This window comes from Coturnix japonica, chromosome Z (genome assembly GCF_054131305.1).
Source record: "Coturnix japonica strain WE chromosome Z, WE-NBRP24, whole genome shotgun sequence".
Lineage (NCBI taxonomy): Eukaryota > Metazoa > Chordata > Aves > Galliformes > Phasianidae > Coturnix > Coturnix japonica.
The window spans coordinates 58,178,159-58,205,444 of NC_140702.1; the positions used below are offsets into that span (position 1 = coordinate 58,178,159).

Below are 27,286 nucleotides of genomic sequence, written 5' to 3' on the forward strand. Positions count from 1 at the left end.
ACCTTTTTTCTTTCCTAAGCTTCTTAACGCTGTTTTTAATTTACTCTGCTTTGCAGTTACTTAACTATACTGTCTATAAAGAAAGATCTTCACGTCTTATAATTCCTTTATTAAAGGGCATAGTGCATATTTGAAAACTGTTGAGTTAGAACAGTTCACTGAGTTATTATATGTAAGGCTATCAAAACACAGCATGTTCAACAGTAATCTGTGAATTATGCCATTCAGAATGTTCTGCATTAGAGATGAAGGTGAGCTGACTGTCAGAAAGGTTGTGGGTGGCAGTTGTTCTGTACACCCCTCCAAATCCAGATGACTTATCTCTATTGTAAAACCAGTGCTTCTTTATTTTATTTTTAAAATCCTGTTTGTGGCAAATTTTGTCAGCTGCTAAAGGCATGTTCTAGTCTATGGGGAGTTGTTTTGCTTGAGCTCACAGTCATTTTGGGATCTCTGGTTAGATACTAACATGAACATACTCCGTTCCACATGTCTGGTCCTCTCTCAGTTTTTGTTCTGTAGTGTGTTCTTCACCTGTTGCAAATGCTGTTCCTTGTCTGTGACTCGTTTTGTTAGCTTTATCCTATCTCATGTCATTGAGAAGTTTTGGATATATTAGTGATAACTAGATACAATAAGAAAAAAGTTCTGATCTGTTTTGGATAGTATTTTTTCAAACTTTATTATATAAAGTCTAGAACCATTTTTAATGGTCACCTGCAGTTCTTGAGGCATAGTTCATCCTATGAAGAGCCATGTGCATTAAGACTGACTAATCATAGTAGTTTGCTTTTTTTTTTTTAATGTTGTTATAGTTTTAGAACCTAGTTGCCCCCATGGAAAGATAAGTGTGGGTTATACTAAGTCATAACACCGGGCATTCCTAGTGTAAACATAGCTGTTGTTACGTCTGTAGTTCAGACTAGGCTCGCTGTTGACTCAGTAACATAGGTGATGTTGCTGGGCCTTAGGCTGAGTTTAAATCAGTTATGAGTGCTTTGAGGCATATGTTGCTAAGGTGGGACCTACTGAAAGCCAACAACTGTTTGCAGAGCTTAAATCTGATTTTCACCAAAACCAGAAGTGCTTGGAGTCAGATTTGTAGAGTACTTGATACCTAAATCTGTGGACAAGTGAATAGTGCAACAGTAGTTATGTGGCTAATCACTTGAGGCGTGTTTGTATTTGTTGGCACTGAAGTCTCTTTTAAAAAACAGTCCTTGCTGGTTTCTTTCAAAAAATAACCGGTCCATTAAGAATGGGTTTTAAAAGGACATTTTAAAACAAAAACCATTCTGCAGCTCTTGGGCTTTTCGAGACTTTCAGCATTAGCAGCCTTGATGATGTGTCTTCTGACAGCTGAATTTAAGCTGTAGGATTTTTATCTGTTATCAATACAGTTTAGGCCTGTTCTATTGTTATTTTTATTTGAAGCAGTGTCTAGCTGAGAGCTGTCACTACTTAGTCTGTTTTTTTTTTTGGGTTTTTTTTTTTTTGGCAGAGTTGATCTTGTTCTGTTTCTGGGACTCTGATCTGTTGGTCAGGATTGAAGAATATTGACAGGCACTCTTACAAACTCCTACAATATGTGTGCACTACTTAGGAATCTAGTGTTTTATCATACTCCCTCCTGAGATTTGGGCAGGAATATGCATGAAACGCAAACCGTATTCTTAATCCAGGATGCCATCCATGGTGATAGCTGTGAGGAATGATTGTACATCGAAGGTCAGAAAAGAATATTCTGTTTTATTCAGAAATGCAAGAAGAAATGCCATTCACTTGTTTAAACTACAGTTCTTGGTGGGCTATGATTGTTTGAAAATAATTGCTTTTATGGAAGTTCAGGGTAATGAATGCTGAATGTGCCTCAGAGTAGACTGTGAATTGTTTGCTTGTGAGGATCCTTCCAACCTTCTTAATGAGTGAGCGCTTCTGTTTGTGAGATTGAAGTTTCTTTTGTTTTATTGTTATTTTTGTAGTGAAAGTGGTGAGTTTTAACTTTTGAAGCTTCAAATTAATTTTCAACCTAACAATGGAGGAACAATGTAACATCTTCTAGTTTTGGAGTTTCAGACACAACCTTTAACCCCAAACAGCAGTGAAGTAAAATCACTTGTTTAAATTAAAAAACAATCACGATTCCTCATTTGCCCTGCCTGTGTAGCTGGAACAATTCCATTCATCCTGGTGTGGGAGAGTTGTAAAGCTTGAATTTACAACACAGGCATCAATACCAATGTGTAAGTGGGTGGGGTTAGAACTGGTACTGCTTTTATTTGGGAGGAGTTACAGGATGACTTCATTAATTGCGTGCTTTCTTCCCTGTTTCTCTGTTGTTTCCTAACCCATCTGTCGTGATTGTTTGCTTGAATTTCTGTTTAACAGAAGTTGATTACAGACGACCCACTTGCTGCTTTCTTTCTCGCATACAAAGTTGGGGTTATTGTTTGCAGCTCAACTTGCATGATAACTGTCAGATGGAATAGTAAACAACTGGCTCTGGCACCTCTCTGCTCTCCCTTCCATGCAGTTTGAGATTTGATGAATTTCTTTTTATTTAAAGGTAGATAATTCAGGAGATGTTGTTGTTGTTATTTTTTAAAAAAAGCAAAGATTACCATGTTGTTAAGGGAGTATATTTCCAAATTCTGTCATTTCAATAAGTGACATTAAGTTCTTTCCTTTGGATTACAGTTGAGAAATACAAACCAATTGTGTTCTACATAGAAGGCTGGTGTATGGGTGAGAGCCAAGTAGATAATAAAATAATAGATGTAGGTAAAGATGCCACCTTGCATTCAAAGTTCTGGTATGGTTTTGTTGTTGTTGTTTGTAAATATATTTAATCTTCTGTAGCAGAAACAGAAATGTGGTATCATAGGACCAATCTTTTCTCTTGTAACTTATACTGTAATCAGTACTGTAGTGGTGTGCAAACACTATTCATTGTAATAAATTCTAGTGATACCCATCAAATTTATTCTTAGCATTTTTTGAAAAAACAAGTAGAAATTTACCTATACTAAGAACATTAGAGTGTTGGAAGGAAATGGATAACAGATCTTCTGTACAGTTGAGCTTACCATTTGCTGCTGTCATTCTGCTGCAGGCAGTCTCAAGCTGCAAGTCTATGTTTCCCTGTTTCTACACACTGTGTAAACATACAAGACAGCAGTTTTTGCCCTGTGAAGTTTATGGTCAAAGGGAAAAAGTGTGTATTTAAAAACTGAATAGTGGGACTTCATTACTTGTACGAAGTTGCATGGACAGCCAGCTTTCCTGATTGCTGTTATGTTTCTGGGAGAGAATAACAGGAGAAGAAAGCTTGAAGCACAGCATATACAGTTTTATAAATGTTTGCAGGTTTTCTTCCAAATAGAACAAGAAGGAAGCAAGAAAATGTCCTTTATACAAACGAGCAGTGTGTTTTTGACTCCAGTGCTCAACCCATGCCTCAGAATTTGAATATATAAATGTTTCCTTTGCAAATGGTCATGTTCTAAAATGTCCATACTTAGGGCAGTTCAGGCAAAGTTCCCTGACAGTTCCCCTTCTCTCTGTTTCCCACTTTTCCTTGAAGTTCTACTTTTCTTTAAACTCTTGATGGAAAACCTCGAGCATTTCCAGCAATTACTGGTTGATGTGCAAGGATGAAGTCATAGCCACAACCTAATTGTCAAATATTCACTTGCTGGTTATGTGAATGTGGGTGGGCCCGAGTTGCCTTGGAACCTCTTAAGCTGTAATCTTCCTGTATGCTCTTAACAACAGTGCATCTTAACAACGGATGGACATACATATACAGGAGAACCAAGGTTGTAAAGGACCTCTAAGATCATCCAGTCCAAATGTCTACCTGTCATCAATATTTTCCATTAAACCACATCCCTTAGTACCACATCTAAATGTTTATTGAACACCTCCAGGGTCAATAACTCCACCACCTTACTGAGCAGCCTGTTCCAGTGCCTGATCACCCTCTAAATAACTGAGATTAAATGGTTGCCTTTACATCTTCTGATTAGAATGCAGTGCAGAAATATTACTGTTGCTTTTAAGGTGTGTTTTGTTTTTTAAAGTTGTGAAAAAAGTGTTGACCTTGAGTGTGCTACTTTCCATTAACATAAAGTCTTCTCTAAGCTCATGTATTGTATAATGGGTGATTGAAGATGTATGACTAGGCAAAAAATTATTATGTTTAGGATTGTGCCACACACAGGAAAGTATCAAAAGTACAGCCAGAAGATTAATTACTGAGTGAGCTATCCATGTTCTCATTCATAGGCATTCTCTCCATGCCATGAATATACTTAGCAAAGTATTGGTTTCAGAAGTCTCGTCCACACTAGAATTATGTATTTCATCTTGCCTAAAACTGAGTTTAATCACTGAAGGCAGTAAGAAAAGCTTGCTTGGGCTTGAGTTAGCTAGTGTAAATTAGGTTCTTCAAAATAAGAATTTATTAAGGAGAATTCTGTGTTTTACAAGTCCACAGTGAGGTGACATATTAATGGAATTTCAGAACTAAAGAGTATGTTAGTGGGTTTGAATTTAAATACCTAAACACTGAAGGCAAATAGATCATTCTAGTCCAAAAAACAAAGTTATTTGAGTCTGAGGCACTTGGTTTGGTAAAGCTGTTGGTAGAAACATCTGGGTAAAGCTGGTGTTTGCTTTTTCTTTTTTTTTTCTTCTTTTCTCCTTGACAGGGAATAAGTAGCCAATAATGTTGGCCCTTTCTGTTCATATTGTCTGTCTGCAGTGTTCATTGTCATGGTCTCTGGAAAGCAGTGACTGAGAGGATATCAATGTGTTTGGGACCTTCTTTTGACCTGGCAAGGTTATGCCTGACCACTTGTTTTCTGACCTTGTCCTCTGCGACAAGTCTGTCCTGCTGTGACTCACCTCTGAGCTTCCATGGCTTCTTCGTCCTTCTCTTATATAATTTTCTGATCTTGTCTGACCCTACTTTACCCTCTGACCTGTGTCCTTCATTGATTTACTTTGATCTTCTGATTTCTCATCTCTGACCATATCTTTTGCCTTTTTTTTTTTTTTCTTTCTTTCCCTGTTCTCCTCTACCCTGCTGCTTTTTTCTTTGATCTTCTCTTCTTCTACCTTATTTTCCACCACCCGTGTTGTATCCCTGTCCCCTCTTCTGTAACTTTTTCCAACGTACTATGAGCTTGTATTGCTGTATCTGACCTCTCTGACCCACTTTGGCCTTTTCATGGACCTCCTGTCCCCTGTCCTCCACTGGTTTTCTCCTCTTTTCTCTTCTCTGGCTTTCTTTTTCTGCCATGCTGTCTGGCATTTTCTCTCATCTCCTCTCAGACATTCACTTTTTCAGGCCTTTTCTATTCTCTGATCTCCTCTCATCTTCAGAACACAGCTAACAGAAGCAGCCTACAGATACATCAGTTAGTACAGCAGTTTCTGGTTCGGCTTTGGAAGCTTCAGGATGTTCTGGGGACACTGAAGGAATGCATGGCAACCCTCTGAGAAACTGGAGTGAACCCACTGCTTTTAGGCAAGTATAGAGTAAGCAGAGACATAGTATTGTGGGCCTGTGGAAGTTCTGGCAGCTTACAGTGAGTGTAATTAGCTTGACCTATAGTGCCTGGAGCCTTTGCTCTAGCAGTCCCCTGATTAGGGAGGATGCAGCTGCTGCTTGGCTGAGGCCTGTGAGAGCTGGTCCCAGAGCACAACTGTTCTCTTTCCATCTTGTTTTTCCTCAGTCCATTTTACCTGACAGAAAGGGAAGTGGCCCTCCAAAAATAGCATGGTAGGAGAATGTAACATATGTACCTTAAAGAATTATTTTCTAGCTTGGAAGAAGATGTTGCTGCAGCCAAACTTGTGACAACGGTTATTTTTTCATTTATATTCCATTCTTGTCTTCACCTGCTGCAGTAACTTCTAAGGTCATCCCTTCTGTCAACATTCAGTGCTTCCTTTGATTGTGGACAGTGAAATCTCAGAATCACAGAATGGCCTGGGTTGGAAGGGACCTCAAGGATCATGAATCTCCAACTCACCTGCCACAAGCAGGGCTACCAACCTCCACATTTAATACTAGACCAGGTTGCCCAGGGCCCCATCCAACCTGGCTTTGAACACCTCCAGGGATGGGGCATCCACAACCTCTCTGGGCAGCCTGTTCCAGCACTTCACCACTCTCTTGGTAAAGAACTCCCCCCAGATATCCAACCTGTATCTTCCCTCCTTCAACTTAAAACCATTTCCCCTTGACCTTTTCTTATTTACACTTGTAAAGAGTTAACTCCCCTCCTGTTTATAAGTTTCCTTTAGGTCTGAAAGGCTGCAATGAGGTCACCCCACAGCCTTCTTTTCTCCAGGCTGGACAAGCCGAGCTCTCTCAGCCTGTCTTTGGAGGGGACGTGCTCCATGCCCCTGATCATCTTTGTGGCCCTCCTCTGGACCCTCTCCAACAGCTTCCTGTCTTTTATTGTGGTCCCCAGACCTGGACACAGTACTCCAGATGGGGCCTCACAAGAGCAGAGTAGAGAGGGACAATCACCTCCTTGTCTCTGTTGACCACTCCTCTTTTGATGGAGCTCAGGATCCCATTTGCTTTCTGAAATGCAGGAGCACACTGGTGGCTCATGTTAAGTTTTTCATCTACCAGGACCTCCAGGTCTTTCTCTTCAGGGCTGCTTTCAAGGACTGCTGCTCCTCCCAGTCTATATAAATGCCTGGGATTCCTCTGGCTGGTGTAGCTTTGGTTTACAAGTTGTAAGTCATGCCACTGTGTGATGATTAAACATGGTAACAGGATTTCAGGTAAAACTGGAGATCGCCTCCACCAGTTACTTGACTAATAAATAGTTGAAGGACTGTTCATTGAAAAGATAACTATTAACAGTTGCATTTTGTGAACAGCAATGAAATAAAAAGATTTCCAGTGCTGGATTTTCACAATGACTTGATCCTTGATAAATGAAGTGGCTTAGCAGCAGCAGAACAAATACTTTCTGTGTTTGTACTTCAGTGTTACTAAGTTCTTTCGTATCAGAACTTTAGGAGCCCTTTCTTTTTGCCATTCTGTGGAATCAGCTGCATCTTTGGGACCACTTTCTTCCTTAAAGATCTCTGGAAAAGCTGAATTGCAGTGAATTTATACATCTCAGTTTGGCAAGACCAGTTTCTGTAATTTTGACTGTTGTGAAGTTTCCAGGATGCTAATGAGAGGTCCAGTGACTGCTGATCTGCTTTAATTTTCACCCATACCTTCTGAGAGAGGCTGCTGTCATTCACAAAGGCAGTCTGAACTGAAGCCAATGAAACCTCTGTACTGTTTTTCTACTACGCTGTGTTTAGGACAGTCTCTGCTTTATCCACCCTATCTACCTAATTTTACATCCTATCCTTAATTTGCTGCCAGAATCTTTCAGTGCATTGAGATACAAGTGAAACTCCCTACCCAGTGTTTTGGATGTAGAATTAGAGCCTAGAGGCTTTGTTATAAACTGCTAACATTGCTGCTGTAGGCAGTGTTGTTGCTATGATGTTTAAACATCCTTGAAGTTCCATGTTTTACTAATGTCTTAGCTTCCCCCTCTGCCCCCCCTTAACTGTAGCTTTACTTGAATGATAAATATGAAATTACTCCTGAGTGTCTGTTTTGAACAGATACTTGGCTAGTGGTTTTTGAACTGTATTTATTTCTAAGCGTCTTTTTTTTTTGCATTGTATACAATTCTAACAATTGTACTACTGAACCTTGCTAAAGTATTGCCATACATTTTTATTTCTCATTTGGATTCTGTGGTGGCACTCCTTTAGGTGCTAAACTTGCAGCTCCAATTAGCTAATGATGCTTCGTTGCAGGCAATTGCATTTTATTATGAATGGTACATTGCAGGCAGAAAATACTGCAAGGGCTGTAACTTGAACCAGAATGGCTCTCTGTAAAGGTTGGAAGATACCACAGTAAACTCCAGCCTAATTTATAAATAGGCTTCCTGCCTCTTCTTGTAGGGGCTTGACATTTCAAGAGAACAGGTTTAACCTATGCCGAAGGCTTTCAAAACTGTTGTGAGAGAGAAACAAACCATGTATGCACTGAACCAACTCATAATGAAACACAAGTTGGAACATAACGTCTTTTACTTGAAATTGCACTGGGTTCAGTTTTCACAGTGCTTTTCAGAGTGCTTGAGAAAGTTTCACACTGCTTCGTGAGTGTTGTGGCTTCTTAGTTATATATACATATATATACATGTGTGTATATAGATATATATAGTGCTGAGGGAAAAAAAAACGTTAAGAAACTTATTTTCATGTCAGATCAGCAATGTAAGTAACATGTGGGTTCAGGGTTTCTTACCATTTTACAGCTCTCTGTAAATACATCAGGGAGAGGATATTACTACTGTATGTTTTAAACTCCTAAGAACCTATTAAAGTTCTGGGCTAAAGATTTGTGAGTATTCTGCCATTTTCTGTGACCAGTGGGAGAGCTCAGTCCATATGTATGTAGGATTTAGGCTTTTTTTTTTTTTTTTTGTGTGGTTTTGCGTGCATTTCTTACAGTGTCAGTATGCAGGGAACTTGCCCTCAGCTGCATCTTTGTGTCTTGACCCTTTTCCTTTAGTTGTGCCAGCAGAAGTGGGGTTTTTGTTTTGGATGTGGCTGGGTGTGGTGGTGTGGATCAGAGAACTTATCCAGTGAAAGCTGGTTAATTGTTTTTTTTTCCATTCTTTGCTTCAGTTCCATTTGTAGAGGATTGGAGAAGAGTTGTGGGCAAACTGGTGGCAAGCACAAGCGCCAGTGGTTCCTGCACATTGCCTGGTGCTGCCAGCAGCACGCAAAGCCATGCCTGTGGGTGTGTTAGCCTGAGGTGCTGTGGATTTCCCAATGCTAACCATAAGCCATTAATGGAATACTTTATTACTTTCCTTCTTCTAATCTGTGTTTATGCTAAGGCAGTAAATCTCTCTTTGGGGAGGAGGAAGGGGCATCCCCTTTCTATCTGGCACACCTAGTTTGTCCTATCCAACTCTTAAATTACATTAGGTCTGACTGTTGAAGTTTTTCCCAAAGAAAACAAAACAGGAGGAGGGTGCAATTTGCTGTTGCCTGCCACCCAGAACTTAGGTGGAGGAAGGAAAGTACCTGAAATAAAGCATCCCATTCACCTCAGTGGTTCTTTCTGGGGTTTGCTTTATCTGATGTAGTACTGTGTATTAAAAAACAAACAAGCAACACACATATAACAGCCTCATGAGCTTCTTCCTACTTCTGTCTCTGCTGGTTGAAAGAAAAAAATATAAAAGAGGGAAAGAAGAAAAAGAATAAAAGGCGAAAAACAATGTGTGTTGCTGTGCTTCCTGGAGCATACCCACGTTGACTGAGGAAATGGAAGAAGGGTTGTTCTGTCTGCAGCATCCTCAGGTCATTGTAAAGTCCCTTAAGTAGCCTTACCTTCAGCCTTGATAAGGCAAGCAGTCCACTACATCTCAATGAAGTAACAGCTATGTGAAAATATCTACAGTACTACAAACTGTGTTGGGAAGAGATGTCGCTTCCAAACTTCCTTTAATTTCTTTGTAGGCCTCCTATGAGTGAAGTGGGGATTTGCAGAGGTGAGAAGAGCTAGCGCTTCTGAAAGTGCAGAGCTCACAGGAGAAATCCATGTCTTAATCTGCAAAAATGAAGTGTTCTGTCAGTTCTTAAATAGGACTTGTGAAGAGTTGCCAGGCTTAAAGAGGGTGTAGTTTGGCACTGGTGGTTTGTCTTTAAGAATAATTGCAAGGCTAGTAATTTATTTATAGCTGCAGTCAAAATAAAGATGCGTATTGGTTATAAAAGCCACACTGGTTTTTCTCTTGGAATGGAAATTCTAACTGCATCGTTACGCTGAGTTGTCCTTTTGTTTCCCTTCACTTCCTTGTTCATGGGTTGGAGAAGTTTTCTTTCTCTGGATTTCCTGTTTCTTAGTGTTCATGTAACAAAGAAAAAGCTTTTTATAAACATACTTACTCAAGAAGTCCAAATGATTAGTTTAAGTTTTAGTTCGTTTGGTGGAGGTGTTGTCCTTTTACTGAAAGATTTCTCTGTAGCTCGTGTGCTCTGCCAGTACTTCCCCATCGCCTCTGCATTTATCCACTTGCAGTCTGCACACAGTGTTTGTTTTATCTTGTTTGTGCTAGATGCTGTACAAACTCATGTTACCAGTTAGTGCAAGCTCTGAAAAGTTTATTCTTAAATAGTGAAGAAAATGGGTGTAGCAAAAAAGGGAAGAGGAAGAGGCACTGCAAACAAAGGCTAAATAGGTACATAATTGTACAGCATTGCTTAATTGTCAACTGAAATCTCTATAAATTAATTAACTGCTTCTGGAACCAAAAGGTTTAAAAGTCTTATGAGGGCTACTCTGAAAGTAATGCCTCCTGTGTTACTGTGTTGGTCCATGATGTGGATATTGGTGATGTGGCAGTAGGGGTTGAATCTTACCACCAATATGCCATTGGTGACATGATGTGTTTGTTTCCCTTTTGTAATCCTCCAGGGGGTTGCGATTTTCAGCTTCTCCTCTACAGCTAAAAAGAGATATTTTAAAACAATCCAAAGATGTATAAAATGTTTCTGATCTAAATTAGAGAAGCCAGAGACACTTAAGAATGAGATTATTTTAAGGAGGCTTTTGAAGGACTTTATTTTGAGCACTGTTCAGATAATTGTAGGGGTATGGTAAAAACCACTGAAGTGACATTGCTTTCACCGAGGGAGCTGCTTGAAATAAATCTGAGGAAGTGTTATAAATGAGGCTAAAACTAAATTATCTGCTTGCTTCTGATGTGCAAAGTAATTGTTAATTAGAATCTCACAGCAATCTTCAGTGTCTAACAGGATGTACAAAAAGTTCCTCAACTTGTCTTGTGTTGGCAAAGGTAACGTGGGGACATCACTGGGATGGCAGAGAACAGAGTTCCGTGGGGAACTATTCGTAATAGTTCATGCACATACCCCAAATGAGATCCCAAAAGGAGGAGAGTCGGAGCTCATCTGAAATCCCTTTAATGCTGCTGTCAGTTACTCATTAGAACACTGCAGCCTGTTTTTGGAATTGACATTGTTAGATGTATTTTGGGAAGACTAGTGATTATAAATCTGTGAACCACACATGGTAATGATAGATAGATAGATAAAGAAACAGATCCTTTCCAACCCAATTACGTATTACATGCAAAAGAAATAGTTTGCTTGCTTAGAGCAAAGACAGAATTTGTAAATGTCAAGAAAACTAAAAGTTATGGTCCCCACAGCAACTATTAAGTCACCCCATCGTGTACTCTGTGTGTGTGTGTGTTGCTGTGTATGCTGATAAAATCTTGGCTTAAAATATGTGCTGTGGCAGTTATAGTAGCTGGGGGGAAGTTTTATTCAAATGAGTGCCTTGGTGCTTTGAAGACATTGAACTGATTCATTCTGTGCTCTTAAATCTGGGTGTCAGTTATGTGTCTGGATAAGATGCTTCAATGTGTAGCAGTTAATGTTAGTACTTGTATGTTATGTATGTGATGCAGAGGAATGAGAATCCTGTCTTTCCCCGTACCATCTGTGCATACAGCTTAGAAGCATGGGTTGGTGCTATGGTGTCTCTTTGGAGCTTGAACAAATTATGGAATCAGAATCCACAGCTTTAATTGGGCTTGGGCAACTCTTGAGGAGCTGTGTCAGTTCTGAGGAATGCTGATTGAGATGGCTGGTTTTTTGTTTGTTCGTTATTAAAGCAGGGAAGCTAAAAAAACAGTTTTCTGTCTGAAACACGGAAATCCACTGTAGGAAACAGCCTGTGATTTTGCACGTAAGTGTATAAAGTTGTGATCTTACTAGCAACATGGTTGTTCTGCTTTGGGAAGTAGGGAGATAGGTTTCTTTGGAGTTAGTATTAAGAGGTGGAGGTGGTGGGAGACCGGTGATCAGAACGGTCTGTTCTGACAAAATTCTTTACAAGATACCTGGAACGTGTTTGCTAGCTGAATTAAAACTGATCTCTAACTCTGCTACGGCACTTTGAGCTCAGCCTATTTGTTTTCAGCTTACAGTGTCTGCAGTCTTACGGTAGTGGTGAGATGCTGTCAGCCGAAGTTATTAAGTATTATGTAAGTGTTTCCTGGGGTGCTTGCCTGTCTGCTTTGACATCAGTCTCCCTCACTGGGCGAGGCAGCGTGTATTGGGTGTTTACCTAAAGGGCAAAACCTGGCACATGCCAGCAGTGTATTTCTGTGCGGTGCATCCTCTGAGCAGAGCTAAACCTGATGGGTTAGAAGATTACAGAATGTTACAAAATAAAAGATTGCGAGCGTGCTTTATCAAGGAGATCGGTGCATGCTGTTGCTGGCACTTGCACTCAGCAGTGTCACACTAACATTTCCCTTCGCTCATACATCTCGGTGGACAAAGTGCTTCGGAGCTCTGCGCCGTGTCGCGGACGGCTCGGAGGGGCAGCGCGGTGCCGGTACCGGAGCTGTGCGCTGGGAGCCCCGCGGGCGGTGCTGCCTCTCGGAGCCGCGGTGTCGTTTGTAGCCTCCGAGTAGGAATGTGCTCTTCGGGAGCGGTGGGACACAGGCGAAGCGAAGGCTCCACCCGGCGACGGGACCACGCGTGTCCGCGGCGGAACAGGCTGCCGCCAGCTCGTACGGGGCAGGCGAAGGGTTAAGGTCGGGAGCGGCCCTCCGGCATTATGCAAGCGGCTCGGTGAAAAGGAAGTGCATTGCAAAACGCTGAGCTCAGCCGCCTGGCCGCCGGCCAAGCTCCGCTTTCCTCGCTCCAGCTGAGGGCTTTCTAAGCTTCCCAGCGGCGGCTCTGCCGGCACTGCCGAGGAATGCGGCCTCCCCGCCAGCTGACGTAGCACGCTCGGTTCAGCCCGGGGCCAGCCGGCATGGCGGCGGCAGGGGGCGGCTCCTCCGCCCCGGGACCGCTGGGCACTCTGCCCGTCGGCGTGATGCCGTCGCCGGGGCCGCGCGGGGTGGGCGGCGTTGTGCCCCCTGTCGGGGCGGGTGGGGTCGTTCCTTTCCACAGGGCAGCCGTGTGTAAAACAGCACCCCGTTGTGAGCAGGCGGTGCTGGCTGCGGGGCTTCATATCGAACTCAGCTATGAAGGCATCTTGGAGCTGATGACGGAGGAGGACGATGGAGAACACTCGGGAGAATTCCTCTTCTCATTGCTTCCTCAGTTCTCTCCTGGTAGTGCACTGCACGTGTAGGTGGCATCCGTAGTTACCTGTTCATAATCATAAGGAATACAAATGAGAGAACAGATAGAGGGGAGATAACATTGAAACTGTTACTAAGGAAAACTTGTTAGTGCAGGCAAGGCTAGTTCATGAGATTCATTCTCAGTGGTATGGGAGCCAGGTCTTACCAGAAAGGACCAGATGAACTCATGTGGGAAACACCCCTAAAGCTGGAGTTTGAGGTACAGTCCCTGACTGAGGCTTTCTTTAGATCTCATCAGAGGTGGATTTCTGTACGGCTGAGGAGCTTTGTGCCTCTGCGTGAATCACTGCTCGGCGCTGCTTTCTCCGCTGTCCTTTTCCTGTCTTGTCTGCTGGAGATCATTATTGCGTTTCATGACTGCTACTGGACAGCACATACCAGAGTGGTGCCTCAGCTTCTGTCTGGGGCATCCGAGCAGCAGTAATACAATAGCATGACTGCGATGAAGTCTCTGGGTTGCCAGTATGAATCAGACTAGTTTTACGCCTCATTCCAGTGAGCACAATCTGGGATTTCCTCTTGAGCTGTAAAGTGACTAAGTCTGGCTAAATGTGTCACAGGCCATACAAAATAGGACTTCAGAGCTTTTAATATTGCTGTGTATTGAAAAGGAATTGGGTATATTGGGTTATAAGTAAGACATTTCTACAAAGAGTAGGCAGAGCATGAAACTAAACATATTGCTACTTCTGAAGTTCACCAACAGGTTTCATTTGATATATGGGGATGGATTAAATTAAATTAATTACATGTGGATTTTACACGAACGCCAACATTTATTTCTTTTTGTTTTGCTGCTGTTTTTACTCCTTCTACCTTAATTCAGTTTCAGTCCTGTGTAGTTGGTTTTTGTTGTTATGGTAAATACTTGTATTGATTTTTCAGTTCTGCTTTTTGGACCCTGTTTTCAAGGCGCAGTGCTCCCTGCTGTCCCACCAGCAGTCCCTCGTCATGATGACTCAGTGGTACAAACTTAGGCGCAATTCTAAGAGAGAATGTACTCCAAATGGAAATGTCCTCAGTACCCACTGAAATCTGGTGCAGTGCAGCTTTAGTGAAAAAGAACAGAAAAATGGAGCAGTGCCAGTACCCAGTATTGTATTTTCTCTTTGTGCCCTACTAGCCAATGGTCCTGTGCTGTAGACATCTGTTCCATCTATCTGTATGGGTGCAGTATGACCAGCTTAATAAGGCAACAGTGTAAGTATTCCACAACACTAAAACAATACAGGAGCAGCCCCTTTGCGCATTACTGGTGTGCCCCTCTATGTAGAGGCAGAGAGCAGCAGTCAGATGGATCAAGGCTCTGATGAATGCCATGTGTGTGCTGCTTCCTGTGGGCAATCCTCCTTTCTTGGCAGGATACTAGTTAACATGTTGTGTTCTTTCCCTGTGCTGACCCTTTGGGTAAAGGGATTCTGGTGCTAACCTGCATCCTTGTCATCCTTGTCTTGGGTTCTAATAACTAAAGAAGCATCCTTATCTCACTCTTCTGGAGATGTTAACTGAAAGGACAGTTTTGCATGTGTCTGAAGGAAAGATGACTTCAGCAGGGTTTGCTGACTCAGAAGGATGAAAACCCTCTAGTCTGTTGCTTGCCTTGATGGTTTTGGACACAGCGGGGGTGACAAACAAAGTGTTCCTGTCCCATCCCATTTTCAGCTTATAACTTCCTCTTCCACCTCCTCCCGCAGACGCTGGGCAGCTTTCTCTCGCCTCTGTCTGCCCAGCATCCCATGTTTCTCCCACCAGGATGTGAGGCCCTTTGCCAGGAGGTCCTGTGGGCGGTGCAAGGCTGGTGGGCAGGAAGCGCATTGGTGCGCTGCATCTGGGAAGCCCCATTTCTGGTGCAGCCCCAGGGGCAGCGCTCTGCAGAGGCTGGATGTGGATGGCTGCTCAGCTGTCATTAGCTATTTATGTTTTCCTCCTTATGCTGCTAATAACAGTAAAATAACGGTATTCACGGAGGACTGCAGTTAAATGAGTGGAGCAGTCCTCAAGTGTTTTAAATGCCTTTTCATTTGCTGTTGAATTTTTTTTTTTCCTAACGTTCAAGTCTTGTAGCTTTTTGACTTACGACTTTTTCTGTTGCTGTCTCCCATTATCTTACCTTATTCTTCAAAGTAGAGACTGCATTTCAGCAGCTTAGAATGTAGATGGACACATCCAAAAGTGAAACATAGGTTGGCATGGCATGGATGTGTGTTTTCATGCTGGTATGGGTCTGAAAGCTAGGAGATGCAGGATTGTGCTCAGTTGAAATTTGGTTAAAGAGGTTTTGCATTGCCCTACTTGTCTGTTTCAAATGGCTGCAGCACATGCAGTGTTGTTCTGTGAAACATGCCGTACCCTGGTTCTGTCCTTGAGATGTGTTACAGAGCTCTTTGGTGCTAGCTGACAAATCCTTGTATCACACTCTGGTACTTATGTCACAGAGATACCGTAGTAGTACATGGAGATACAGTGCCATCTGTATTGCCCGGTGCTGTGGGGTTTGTAGTGTTTGTAGGAGGGGCCTGTAGGAGTACTTGGTGAAATCCTGGAGTTTGTTTCTCCATGAGGCTCCTTCAGAGCGTGCTTTTTCAGCCAGTAGTAGTTGCATAGATTCCTGTAACATAGGTTGTTATTGTCAACATGTTGTGGCAATGCTATCTGTAGTTAACAGTAACATAGAAGAGGATTCACGTGTTTAGATCCACACAGTTGCTCTGTCCTTGTTGGAATGATATGGCTGTTTTGTTAAGTTTCCTTCAAATCTATTGGTTACAAAGCGGATAATGTAAAAGCACAGTATCTGGGTTTTATGCTGAAAGCAGCACATGCTTAAAAAAAAAAAAAAAAGAAAGAAAGAAAAAAGATTCCTTTGTGTTTGGAAGCAGCTTCTGTGAGTAACTCTGTGTTAATACTTTTCCGTGCATTGATGCTTCAACAAACAACAATTACAGGAAAGTGACAAAGCAGCATTTTTATGAGCAGATTTATGCAGCGTGCTTTTTTCCTTTGCTTACTGCTCTTTTCCCTGTTTTGGCACAAAACAATGAGATCCTTTTCACAGGTGGAAAGATGAAGAAAACCAGCTTCCCCTGACTGTGTAAAAATCTGTTGTCTCAGTTTTTTAATTTTTTTGTCTTCAAAAATAACAGCTTTTTGTGTGTGTGTTCCTAGTTGTATTCACTATGAAGTAGGGCCTGGCAGTGTGCAGGCAGTGCTTCCACTGCTGCAGATTACTTTGTCACAGAGCTCACACCACTGAGCTGATATTTTCTTGAGTGACACCTGCTTAAGAATAGTATGGGTGTTTGAGTTTCTGTCACTCTTGCCGTGGCTGGAATGGGATCCTTAGGTCCGCAAGGAAATAGGATGTCCTGTGTCCAGCACTCCTCTTGTCTGGAATATTTGGGTAATACTTGAAAGATTTTACCAAGAATGAGGCTTGTTCTCCATCAATGAAAAAAAATCCCATTTGAATGGAACTCTACAAAGCAGTCTCTGCTGAATTCTGGGTGATGCTTTTTGGCAGGCGGGGACGTTTCCCAGAGAGGTTGCCAACACAAACACTGTGTTCGTACTTTCGTCTCCTTCCACTGCCCCACTTCTCTGGAACAACTGGGTTGGCATCAGCTGTGCCAGCACTGTTGTGCAGGCAGCCGGCGTCGAGCTGCTGCTATTGTTTGGGGCTTTGTTGCCAAAAATTAGATTCCCTGTCACCAACGAGCCCTACAAGTAGCTGGGAACTCTATCTGCGGGTTGTATTCCTGTCTCCATCTACTGGGAGGGGAACATAAATACAACACAGCTGAGCAGATTTCAGAGAAAATCTGGGAAGGCAAGTGGCTGGGTAGGAGCTTTTGCTGAAAGTGTTGTACCTGATTGCGGTAACTTGAGAGGCTTCATTTGGTTTTGAAGAAATATTTGGGGCTTTCAGAATGTTTTGTAGGTTTGTAAGTCTTTCACTGAAATGCAGCCTTTAGTTTAGGTGTTGCTAGTTTGTACAGTGCAAAGCATGCCTCAAACTTGTTGCTTTTGGTGAGGATTTCACTCTGAGTATTGGAGCTTGTCTGTGGATGGAAGGGAGAAAGTTGTTTATGATACAGTCAAAAGTATTTCTTCAGTAATTAAGCAGTATTTTTGCTTGACACAGGTTCAACTACCTGCTTAATTTGTGAGGTTTAATTAAGATACAGGCATCTTGTGCTGCCATGGACACAAAATCAATGTCTAGTTTGCCTGAGGAAATGGCTAGTTTTCCTTTTGGGATCTGGCTAAGTCTTTATTTTTTCTTTTTTTCTTTCTTCTCTTTTAAGGCATTAGTGATTCAGAGAACAGAAGCAAATAGCCATTTTTAAAATTCATGTCCTCAAATGTTAATTTGATGCTTTGAGGCATAAATGACCTTTCTAACCAGCCCAAACTTGTCAAACAAAGGAACGATAGAAACAAGCTGCTTTGTTCTAATACAACGGGCTGCTTTTCAGGGAGAATTTCAAAACAATTCTGCCTCCTTCTTCTCAACAACATTAAATTAAACTTTGGCCTGTGCTACATTTGAATTTAGATGTGATGTGTATGCATCGTTGGAGAGATGGTGATGGAATCTAGACAACCTGCGCAAACTGAACCATAGACTTCAGCTCCTGAAGCCCAGGGCAAGTGAATAATGCTTTCAGCCACAGCTACCGCAGCTGGTATTGCTTAGCCCTGGAAAAGCACTTAGGTGTGGGTCAGGAGCAGAGAGAAGAAATAGAAGGGGATTTCTTGCTGTCTGAAACCTGAAGTGGGGAAGGAAGAGGGAAACAAAACTGTCATTACTTTTTGAAACCTGTGACTGTTCAGATTGGAGCATGCACAACTATAAAATATAAAACTACATTTTTGTAGCTTGTGGGAGTTTGAGACTAGAATTGTAAAGGTATGTTGTACAAATGGGGAAAAATGCTTCTGTATCAGCACCAGCTCTGACAGCATAAGGTATAACAGACAAAACAAATGCTTAAAGGGCAGGATAAGCCTGTCTTTCTACAAGGAGAATGCGTTCATTCTTCTGCTCTTCTCGAAAACACTGAACTACGTTTGGTGATTGTATGACATTCCGTGCCAGCTATGCTTGTGAAGTCTGAGATAAAAGTCTTGAAAGAATGGCATGTTTCTGAAGGAGGCACTATAGTAATGAACTTCTTACTTAGGAGATGAGTTGAGGAATAATAACCTGGTGTTGCAGTACTTGTATAATTTTTGTCTTACACTTTTTGTCTTGCTCAGTGCTCACATTCTCATCCAAAGAAGAGATATTCAGCTCCAAAATTTGTTCCAACTTTGATAAATTCTCAAATCTCCAGCAGCTGAGCCGTATTGTAAAATCTGAAGATCATGTTACTTATGTTCATTGGTATTTGGTCACTTGAATCTTTCACGGTAGGGCTCATTTGGGGATGAGATATGTGTATGTTATCAAAGTTTTAATGAACACTGATGTGGCCTCTGCATATATTCTGTTTTAGATAATCTTCTCAGTGCTGTTTAATATAAAATGGAAAGAAAGAATACTTACGTTGTTGGCTTATATTTTGGCCTGGTAGCTTAGCTGTGCTCTCTAATGGTTATTTTTTCTGATCAAAATCCATTCATGTTGTACATATATAGAGTTGCAGTTTTCCAATTATATTGCATGATTTTCTCACAGTTGTATGACTGTTTTTGATTGGTAATGAATCAAATGCTTGCATTGGTTTCTTGCATGTAGTTTGTGTGTGTGTGTGTGTGTGTGTGTGTTTGTTTGTTTGTTTTTGCTTTTAATGCTTATTTTGTTTCAATTACTCTTTTATTTGGCCAAAGTTCTTAGTGTCCTCTAGAAAGAGGGCATGACTCAAATAACCTGAGACCTGGTGTAAAGCACTTAGATCAGTTCAAACTAGAACTTGGCCAAATGTACCTTTGATTGTTGTGGTGGACAAGATCATCCTGCTTCTTTTAGTAACTGAGGAGAGGCAAAAATGAAAGCTTGATTTTTGCTTCCAAAGTCATGGAATACTTTCTAAAACACAAGACATGAACGAACTGTGTTGCACACCATTCTGCTCTTTGGACAAGAACAGAGTCCCCTTCTTTTCAGTGGTGGTGTCTGCAAAATTGGTCTGTGGAGCTCTTCTGGACTGTGCAGCACGTTGTCAGCTTGGAGCCTTTGTGCAGCTACAGGAATGAACAGTGGCTGCTGTGTGGAGTGTTTAATGTGTGCTCCAAGCTCATTCCAAATTTCTGGTAGAAAACCTGGGCCAACAGCACAGAGACCAACATTGCCACAAAAGCATGAACTGCGCTTGTTAATTATTCCATAACTTATTAAGTTTGCAGTTGATTCTCATAGTTGATCCAAACTGCTGTCAGGCTGTATTTTTTTCTTAGACACAAACGCATGTGCTTTTGTTTTAAATTGTTACGACCGTTTCTAACCTAGCTTTGCATTTTTTGGGCATCTCTTGGATTCTTTTGTGTTTGGGTATTAGTGTATTGAGGGGAGTAGGTACCAGGATAGAGCTTTAGACAAAGCTGTAAGAAGCGCAGAACTTGGAATAATAATAATAATACTAAAGTACTTTAATTACGGATTGCTGGCTTTTATACAGTCAAAAATACTTGCTCTCTGATGCTGTGGCATTTCTTAGTGAACAGAATTCATCCATGTGCTCTTTACCTGCAGGATATCCCCGCAGAAATGCTCTGAAAATGCATCTTCACCTGTTCGGCTTTGAGTGTGTTTTGTGCTGCCATGACAACCTGGTCACAAAAAGCCTTGGGCTTGTGGTTTCCAGGCCTGATTAATGCAATGTGCTGTAATTAGGAAGAGGAAAAAAACCCACAGGCTGTTTTCCAATTTAAATATTCCCACTGCTCCCAAGACTTCCCCGGCTTTCATTGTGCATTGTTTCAGATTAGTCATAATTGAAATATTTATTTTGTTCAGTGTGGCCTGGACACTGGGAAGAGTTGTTAGGATGTATCTGGGCTTTCAGCTGCTGAGCAGCGTGGAGTTGATGCCTCCCTGAGAGGGTCGTGTGATTTGGGGTGTACCCCAGGAACAACCAGAGGTAGCACATAACAGCATTTCAGAACTTCGCTTCTGCAGCACCAGTTGTCATCCAGAAGGGAACTGCAGGTAACACTCAGCTTTCCATTCATTTTTCAGTCACTCTTACTGCTTTCTGCAATTAGTTGGTGAAGAGCATTAGAGTGCTGAAGTGGGAAAGAAATCAAAATACTAAGCTTTGTGTATTTAATTTTTTCTAGATACAATGGGGGAACAGAAGTTTGACTTTACTGTTTTTTCCTTTTTTTTTTTTTTTTTTTTTTAAACTATGAATTATATCTTAACCAAATGGAGTTAGTTAATTTTTTATTTTTGTTTTACTGCAGCTGCTGTAGCAATGTGTGCACAGCTACTGTTTTGGTAAACAAAGCCTAGTAGCCAGATGGCAGTAATATTTAAAAAGTTGAGTGACATGATTTGGAAGCATCCAACTGGAATATGACGTGCTTTGCCTAGGTACCTTCAATTTAGTACACAGTGGAAGACTTTAAATGTGTTATCACTGCAATGTCTTGAAAGAACAAACAGACCATTATGTAGACTACAAATAATGCTTGTTAAACTTGCAGTTGATCCTTTCTGATAGATGATCCAAATGGCTGTCAGACTGTATTTACTTACACATAAACAGATGTGCTCGTACTCTAAGTCAGGATAACTATTCCAAATCTAGTTATTCATATTTTAAACAACTGCTAGATACCAGTTCAAATATTTTTTTGGTCTCCTGTAGACTTGGTTTTTCCAGTATATCTTTTCCTCACCCTCACTCCATGCTCTTACTTTAAAGGTTAGAATTTAATGCATTTGGTTTGCCACTGTACAATTGAAGAATTGCTGCTGATTAAGAAAGAAAAGTAGCCTTTTCCATGAGTTGAAGCGCAATCAGTAAATGGTGGCAGATTTCCTTTATTAAAATTGGGACAGATCTTCTGCAAGGCTGCCTTGTCCCCTATCCCCAGCTTTTTGATGTGTGAAAGAGTAGAAGGAAATGGTGGAGCCCCATCCTGTTCAGACCGCCTGTTTCTCATGCACTGACCTTCCTTGAAGCAGGCATAACCCATGTGCTCTGCTGGTTGTTGCAGCAGCAGCAGCTTTGGCTCTTCTCTCTTCGTTCCAAGCTCACCTTCTGGTGTTAGACAACCTTCTCCATTTTATCCATTTGACCCCCAAAGCTTTTCTTTCAAACATCAACTCTTCAGACAGCTGCAGATATCTTGCAAATGGGTTGCACGTGCATTTTTTGAGTGCGGTTGATGGTGTTAGACTCGCTTAGGCCACTCTGACATCTTGCTGTACTTCACGGCCTTCCCTTAACACAGCAGTACACAGTCCACAATAAAGGGAGAAATACGTTCCCTGCCCTCCACCAGCGCCAGTAACTCTTGCGGATTAAGCGTGTAAATAATACTCCAGTGCTGCAAATGCTAGCAAACTGCCTCTGGTGTTTTGGAAGCTTTTCTCTGCCGTTTGAAGTGGTTGTGGAATGGGTCAATGGCATATAACTCCCCAAGTGCTGGAGTGAGTTACTTCCTTACAACAAAGCCTTTGGAGTCCCCAGGATAACAAAGCAGAACTAACTTCAGTAGATGGTTGGAAGCAGAGAGACTTGGTGAGATTATAGTCGTTTTCTTTCTGCTCATTATCCTTAAATAATAGTAAGAGAGGTGTTAGCATCTTTTAAGAAACGAGTTTTATTACTGAAAAACTCCAGGCCAGGAGTTTTGAATTCAAATAAACCTTGTTTTCATTTTATTAAAGCTTTTTCTTTTTTTTTTCTTTTTTCTTTCTTTTTTTTTTTTTTTTTCCTTTTTTTTTTTTCCCCCATGTTCAACAGGCCAGGGAAAAAAAGTTCAGTTTCTTTCAGCAAGTTTTACTTCTTATTTCAATATTAACTCTGGAAGAATAGCTAGAGGTAGTGTTTGTTTTGAGCTGGTTAGATCATAGAACAGCTTTAAAGTAATTGCTGTACCTGCTAAATCAGCATTTCATTACAGCAGTAGAGCTTACCAGTGTTCTCAGGACAACTTTGACAGTAAAAACCTGGACAGGCAATTTTCATATGAATTAATGTGGTAAGCAGGAAGGTTGCAGGGACAGCTATTTTAATAACAAAATCCCTCAAACTCACCTGAAAAGTGAATAACACTTGAGGGTACTTTATTGTTTGGAAGGTAGACTGAGGAAAAAGTGTAAAGGTTGCTTCTCTTAATATCCTAAACAACTTTTTTGTTGAGTATTTTTCCAGAAATGAAAAGCAGTCCTGCTTTTAAAGAAAGGAGGCTTCTCTAGCCTTCTTGTTTTTCATGGTCAAGAAACCTTGGGATTTGCATCACCTTCTCATGCAAAAAAGCTGACATCACCTTTCAAAATAATATGTAAACTTGCAATGTCTTTACTCTTAAAAAGAAATTTTTTTATTTTTTTTTTTAAACTAGACCGGTGTTCTCTGGCAGGAATACTTTAAAAGCACATTAAATTTGCAAAACCAGAATATAATAGTTTCATTTTATACGTCACGAATTTTATATAGATGAATAAAAAAAAAATAAATTAACCTTGTTTTGAAGAGTCTTTGTTCTGCTTCATGATTTTGATATTGAGGTTGTTTCCTTGCACAGGGACTATCAAGCTTTGTATTTTGTTTTAAATACATTTTCTCTCCTCCTGAATCTTGTGTGATTTGACCAAGCAATGATTTTGCTCTACCTTATCTGCATCATGGATTTCAGTAGTTGTGAGTGACCTTCCTCACAGGTTGGGTCAGTCATTCCTGCATCTTGTATGGTCAAGTCCATGTATGTCTTGATCGTCTGGGGAGGCATTTGTGTGTTGTTGGAATTGCTTACTGCTTTAAAAAGAGATATATGCCCAGAAAAGTATGCATGCACAAAAAATACTTCTGTAGCAATGTACTGTCCACAACAGATGCAAAATGGAAAAGGTTATCTGGAGGTTTTCCTGTTCTGGCTGCATGCAAACTGTGCATATGTGTGTATGTGTCATGGGATGCTGGTTTCCCTCTGACCTACCCTGGTGCAGCCTTCCCAGCATCTGTGGTGCAGGCTGTGATCAGGCATGCAGAGCAGGCAGACCCCTACTTTGTTTTGCTGATTGCTGCAAGCTGTTGGGCAGTGCAGTGGTGCTCTCCTTCCTAAATATCTCAGGGTAGTGGCTGATTTCCACATTACAGCAGTCTTTGGGTGTACTGGCTGAGCAGGAAAGCTTAGTCCCCTGGAATCTTTCCTTCGTCAGGACAGAGTCTGTCTAATGTGTAAATGGAATTAGGGGGGGAAAAAGGTATAGTAGGAAAGCTTTGGACATCATCGCAAAACAGTGGGCTGTTGGACTACCATGTGCTTGCAGCAGGTAAGAGCAGAGTGGGTTGAGGCTCTCTCTGTCCGATCGGGTGTGTCTCTTTCTACTTCCTCATGCTTAGATTTATTTGTGGTTTAGAACAAGGAGAATGTGCCCAGTTAGTTTTGTTAACAGACCCAGGCAGCCGTTGGGGGTGCTTTCATGTTTCATAGCTCTCAAATCTAGCATAAAAAAGATCTGAAAACTAACTCTAGAACAAATGCCTGAATGCAAAATCCCAAGAGTCTAGTTAAGATAAAGCTCAGTTTAGTTAAGTGGAGTGCCCTTTGCCTTGCTTTATATTCACCTTCCAACAAAGTGCAGATCATCTCTTGCTCCAAAGCAAAGTACAGCTTCCCAGGAGACATCACCCCAGTAATGTCTTATTGGGCCGTTTTGGAAGTGATGTAGTAAGGAAGTCTGAAGCTGAACTGCAGACCATACATGCTGGCATACATACTGCTTTCTAGACTAAGCAATAGGCTAATTCTGTTATCTGGAGTAATCACATTGATGCTCCTTTCCCTGAGATAGGTGTAGAGAATGTTGATCATGCTGTCTGAAGAAGGTGTTTCGGGTTAGGTGACATTGAAGCCTTTCCTGAAAGACGTAGAACATCTCGTACACACTGATCCAATACCTGACTCAAAAAAAAAAAAAAGAAACCAACTTGGTGGTTTTTGTTTTTTGTTTGTTTTTGTTTTAAACCTTTTCTTTCTGTAAAAGTCATTTGCTATTGTAAAGAAGATTACTAGTAAATATGTAATAGAACATTACTATTTGGAGATTTATCTAGTAGGAAGCGTAAAATCTGGAGGATTTGGACACAGTCCAATGGCAAGAATAACCTGGAGTGAGTTTTCCACTTTGCGAGATATGATTCTCTTTCCACTTTTCTTCATATCAAAACAGTGTAAAAACTATACACTGGGGAGTGAGACCCAGGATCAAAACTGAATTATATTGGTAGTTGCAGACCAGAAGCTTGCCACATCTGGTTACTTCACCCTGAGTCATGGGGGTTTTTGGTCTGGAACAGTCTGTAATATGCTCTTTTGGGAGTCTCTTAAGGAACACCAGGAAGAAAGCCTAATAAAAAGTACAATTTTGTTGGTTTTTGTTTGTTTGTTTGTTTGTTTTTGGTTTTTTTTTTCAAAAGGAAATAATGCTACTTAAGAGTACATAATATCTGAACAAACATGCAATGAACAGCATGTCTTTCTCCACACTGTGCAGTGGCATTAAATATACATATTAGTAAGGTAGCAGATGCTGTGGTTCTGAAATTGCCATACAAAGTAGCAGTCTTTTGCAGCAGGGTGCTGCTCTGTGTGAGGCTCCTTCACATGTAATGAATAGGTAATTTCAAATCTATAGTCCACGAGAGACTGGAAGGGTTAGGGGAGGCAGTCCATTCTGGTAACCCAGACCAGCACAGTGTGCCAAGATGTGCTTTTAATGGAGCAGCACTTCAGAGTTCTTCGGGGTAAATTCGTGAGAGGGATATTCATCTGTTAGCTTGTATTCAAATAAGGAATTACTGCTTCAGAGACCAGGCTGGGCTGTGACTGAGAGGAGATGGTGGAAGGTTCCGCACCTCTTCTGAAATGGCAGATATCAAGTGTGTTTACGTACTCTGTGCAACCAAAATGTGAAGTGAAATGAAGGAAATGCACCCCCAAGAACTGGCACTGGAAAGATGAGTGGTGTTTCCTCTCATCCCTCTCACAGAGCATGTTGGCCCAGCTGATATATATCACTGGAAGATTCAGCTAACAGGTGAATTCTGCTCTTCTGTGACCTGTGGGCACTGTCGTCCTGCAGGAGGTGAGAAATACGGGTTTATTGTTCAGTAAGTGGAGGTCAACAAATGTCAGATACTTGTGACTTATTATTGATATGCATATTCTGTGTTTTTAAAAGTATTTTGAAAACACTTGGTTTAGTGGTCAAATATTTTTTGAGGTAAGCAACATCATGTAGTATTAAAACATCACTAGTACTTGTTAGATAAAAAAAACTAGGTCTCTGAGTTTGACTCCCTTGGAGAATAAGGGCGTTAGGCATTGTATGGATACAGAGATTTGGATGGCGGAGAGGAAAGGAGATTTCGAAGGAAATGGCTGATGGTGTTTGTATTTCCTGATATGTCTCACTCCTTATCAGTGGAGGAAGCCTCCTGCTTGAATAAGTAAACAGGAAAAAATGGGTTTAGTGAATAGTAATTTTCACTGTATAGTCTAATGCACCTTAGTTTAGGGAATGATATGTTTAAACTGTCCTTCAGTAGATAAAAGTAAGCTAAATAATGTAATAGTTATCCTTCTGAAAGCCTGATGCTAGCTAAACAGTACTTCCAACTTGACTGATAAGGGTCAGGATGTATTACTGGGGGAGGCGTAGTGTATTTAGGTTTTAAAAAGTGGACAACAGTGTGATAGTGTCTAGCTAGTTCCTTTTGCGAAGTGATAAAGCAGGAAAGGTTTCCAAAAGCAGTGAACGTGTTGTTGTAGAAGACAAGAATAAAGATAACCCTTCTATGATTTTTCAGGGTTTTTTGTTTGGTTGTTTGTTTGTTTTTTTCCTGAACCACCACTTAAAGGGATAAAAATCAATATGTAAGGGACCTGACTTGGAAGTATTTCAATTGATTTTGATGAGAGCTGAGACACTGACAGCGGTACACGTTAAAGGCACAGTTTTCAGTTGATGAATTTTGTACAAGACCAGTGTGTTGGTTTCAGATAGACAAAAAATCCTGAGTCATAAAATTGGTCTGTAGGGTACTTGGTCTTGTAGGATAGGTTTCATGCTCACCGTCAAGCCAAAACATTGACTATTTGAGTAGGCAACCAAAGCTAACAGTGAAGCATTAACTGCTCTTCATCACCTGCACCACCTAACGGCTTATCAGAAGTGCTAATAGTTGTAGTGCAGGTGAGTTATAAGAAGCTGAACTCTGAAAACAAATGGCAAGAGAACAGGGAGAACTGGGAAGAAAAGGGAAATTTTACAAGAGTTACTACTTTGTTACTTAGAATCAAGTTGTTGGTTGGCTCCTTGGTAGCTAGAGAGACTCGCCAGCCTTGAGGTTTTGGTCTTCCGCCTCTTTGTTTTTGGTTCTCCCAGCACTGCATTCTAAAAGGGAAATAAATGATGGTGGTTATGTAATTTATGCTTAACAAAGGAAAAGGAAATGTTTTAAGGTCTTTCTTGGCTTCTCACTGACAATTATAAATGAAAATGCTACAAGTGTTTGGTGTTGTGTTTTTGGTTTTTTTTTTTTGTCGGGGTCCTCAGTGTAATACCTTGTGTACTGTAAAACTCAGTCTGGAGGCCGAACCACAGCATGCTAAATTCCATTAACTTACTTAATAAATCCAAGTGACAAATTTGAGTGTTTAGTTGTATATGTCCTTCCTTTCATTGTTTTATTCTTTATTTTATCCTGGAATTTTTGCTTCCTTGAATTTGCAGTTTTGTTTTTTCCTGCTTTCCCTTCCCTTTCCCAACATTTTTACTAGCTGCATCTGTTATGTTGGCTGGAAAGACTTGGTTTTGTGTCTGTCGGGCACAAGTTTAAAAGAATAATCACATT

At 41.1% G+C, this 27,286-nt stretch overlaps 2 protein-coding genes across 6 annotated transcripts in view; one reads left to right on the forward strand and one right to left on the reverse strand.

Moving 5' to 3' along the window:
* Positions 1 to 27,286, forward strand: part of ZSWIM6 (zinc finger SWIM-type containing 6) — a 104,052-nt gene that overhangs the window by 19,689 nt on the left and 57,077 nt on the right. The window lies entirely within an intron of this gene.
* On the reverse strand, positions 4,068 to 13,855 carry LOC146754107 (uncharacterized). Its single transcript, XM_085528585.1, has 2 exons — positions 13,396 to 13,855; positions 4,068 to 13,254 (listed from the first exon to the last, which is right to left on the reverse strand). The coding sequence occupies exon 2, from the start codon at positions 13,112 to 13,114 to the stop codon at positions 12,392 to 12,394; it is 723 nt and encodes a 240-aa protein (XP_085384711.1). The 5' UTR covers positions 13,115 to 13,254; positions 13,396 to 13,855; the 3' UTR covers positions 4,068 to 12,391.

Coding starts and splice junctions, on each gene's coding strand:
- LOC146754107 (XM_085528585.1), bottom strand. CDS start 13,114: ATGAAGCCCCGCAGCCAGCACCGCCTGCTCACAACGGGGTGCTGTTTT.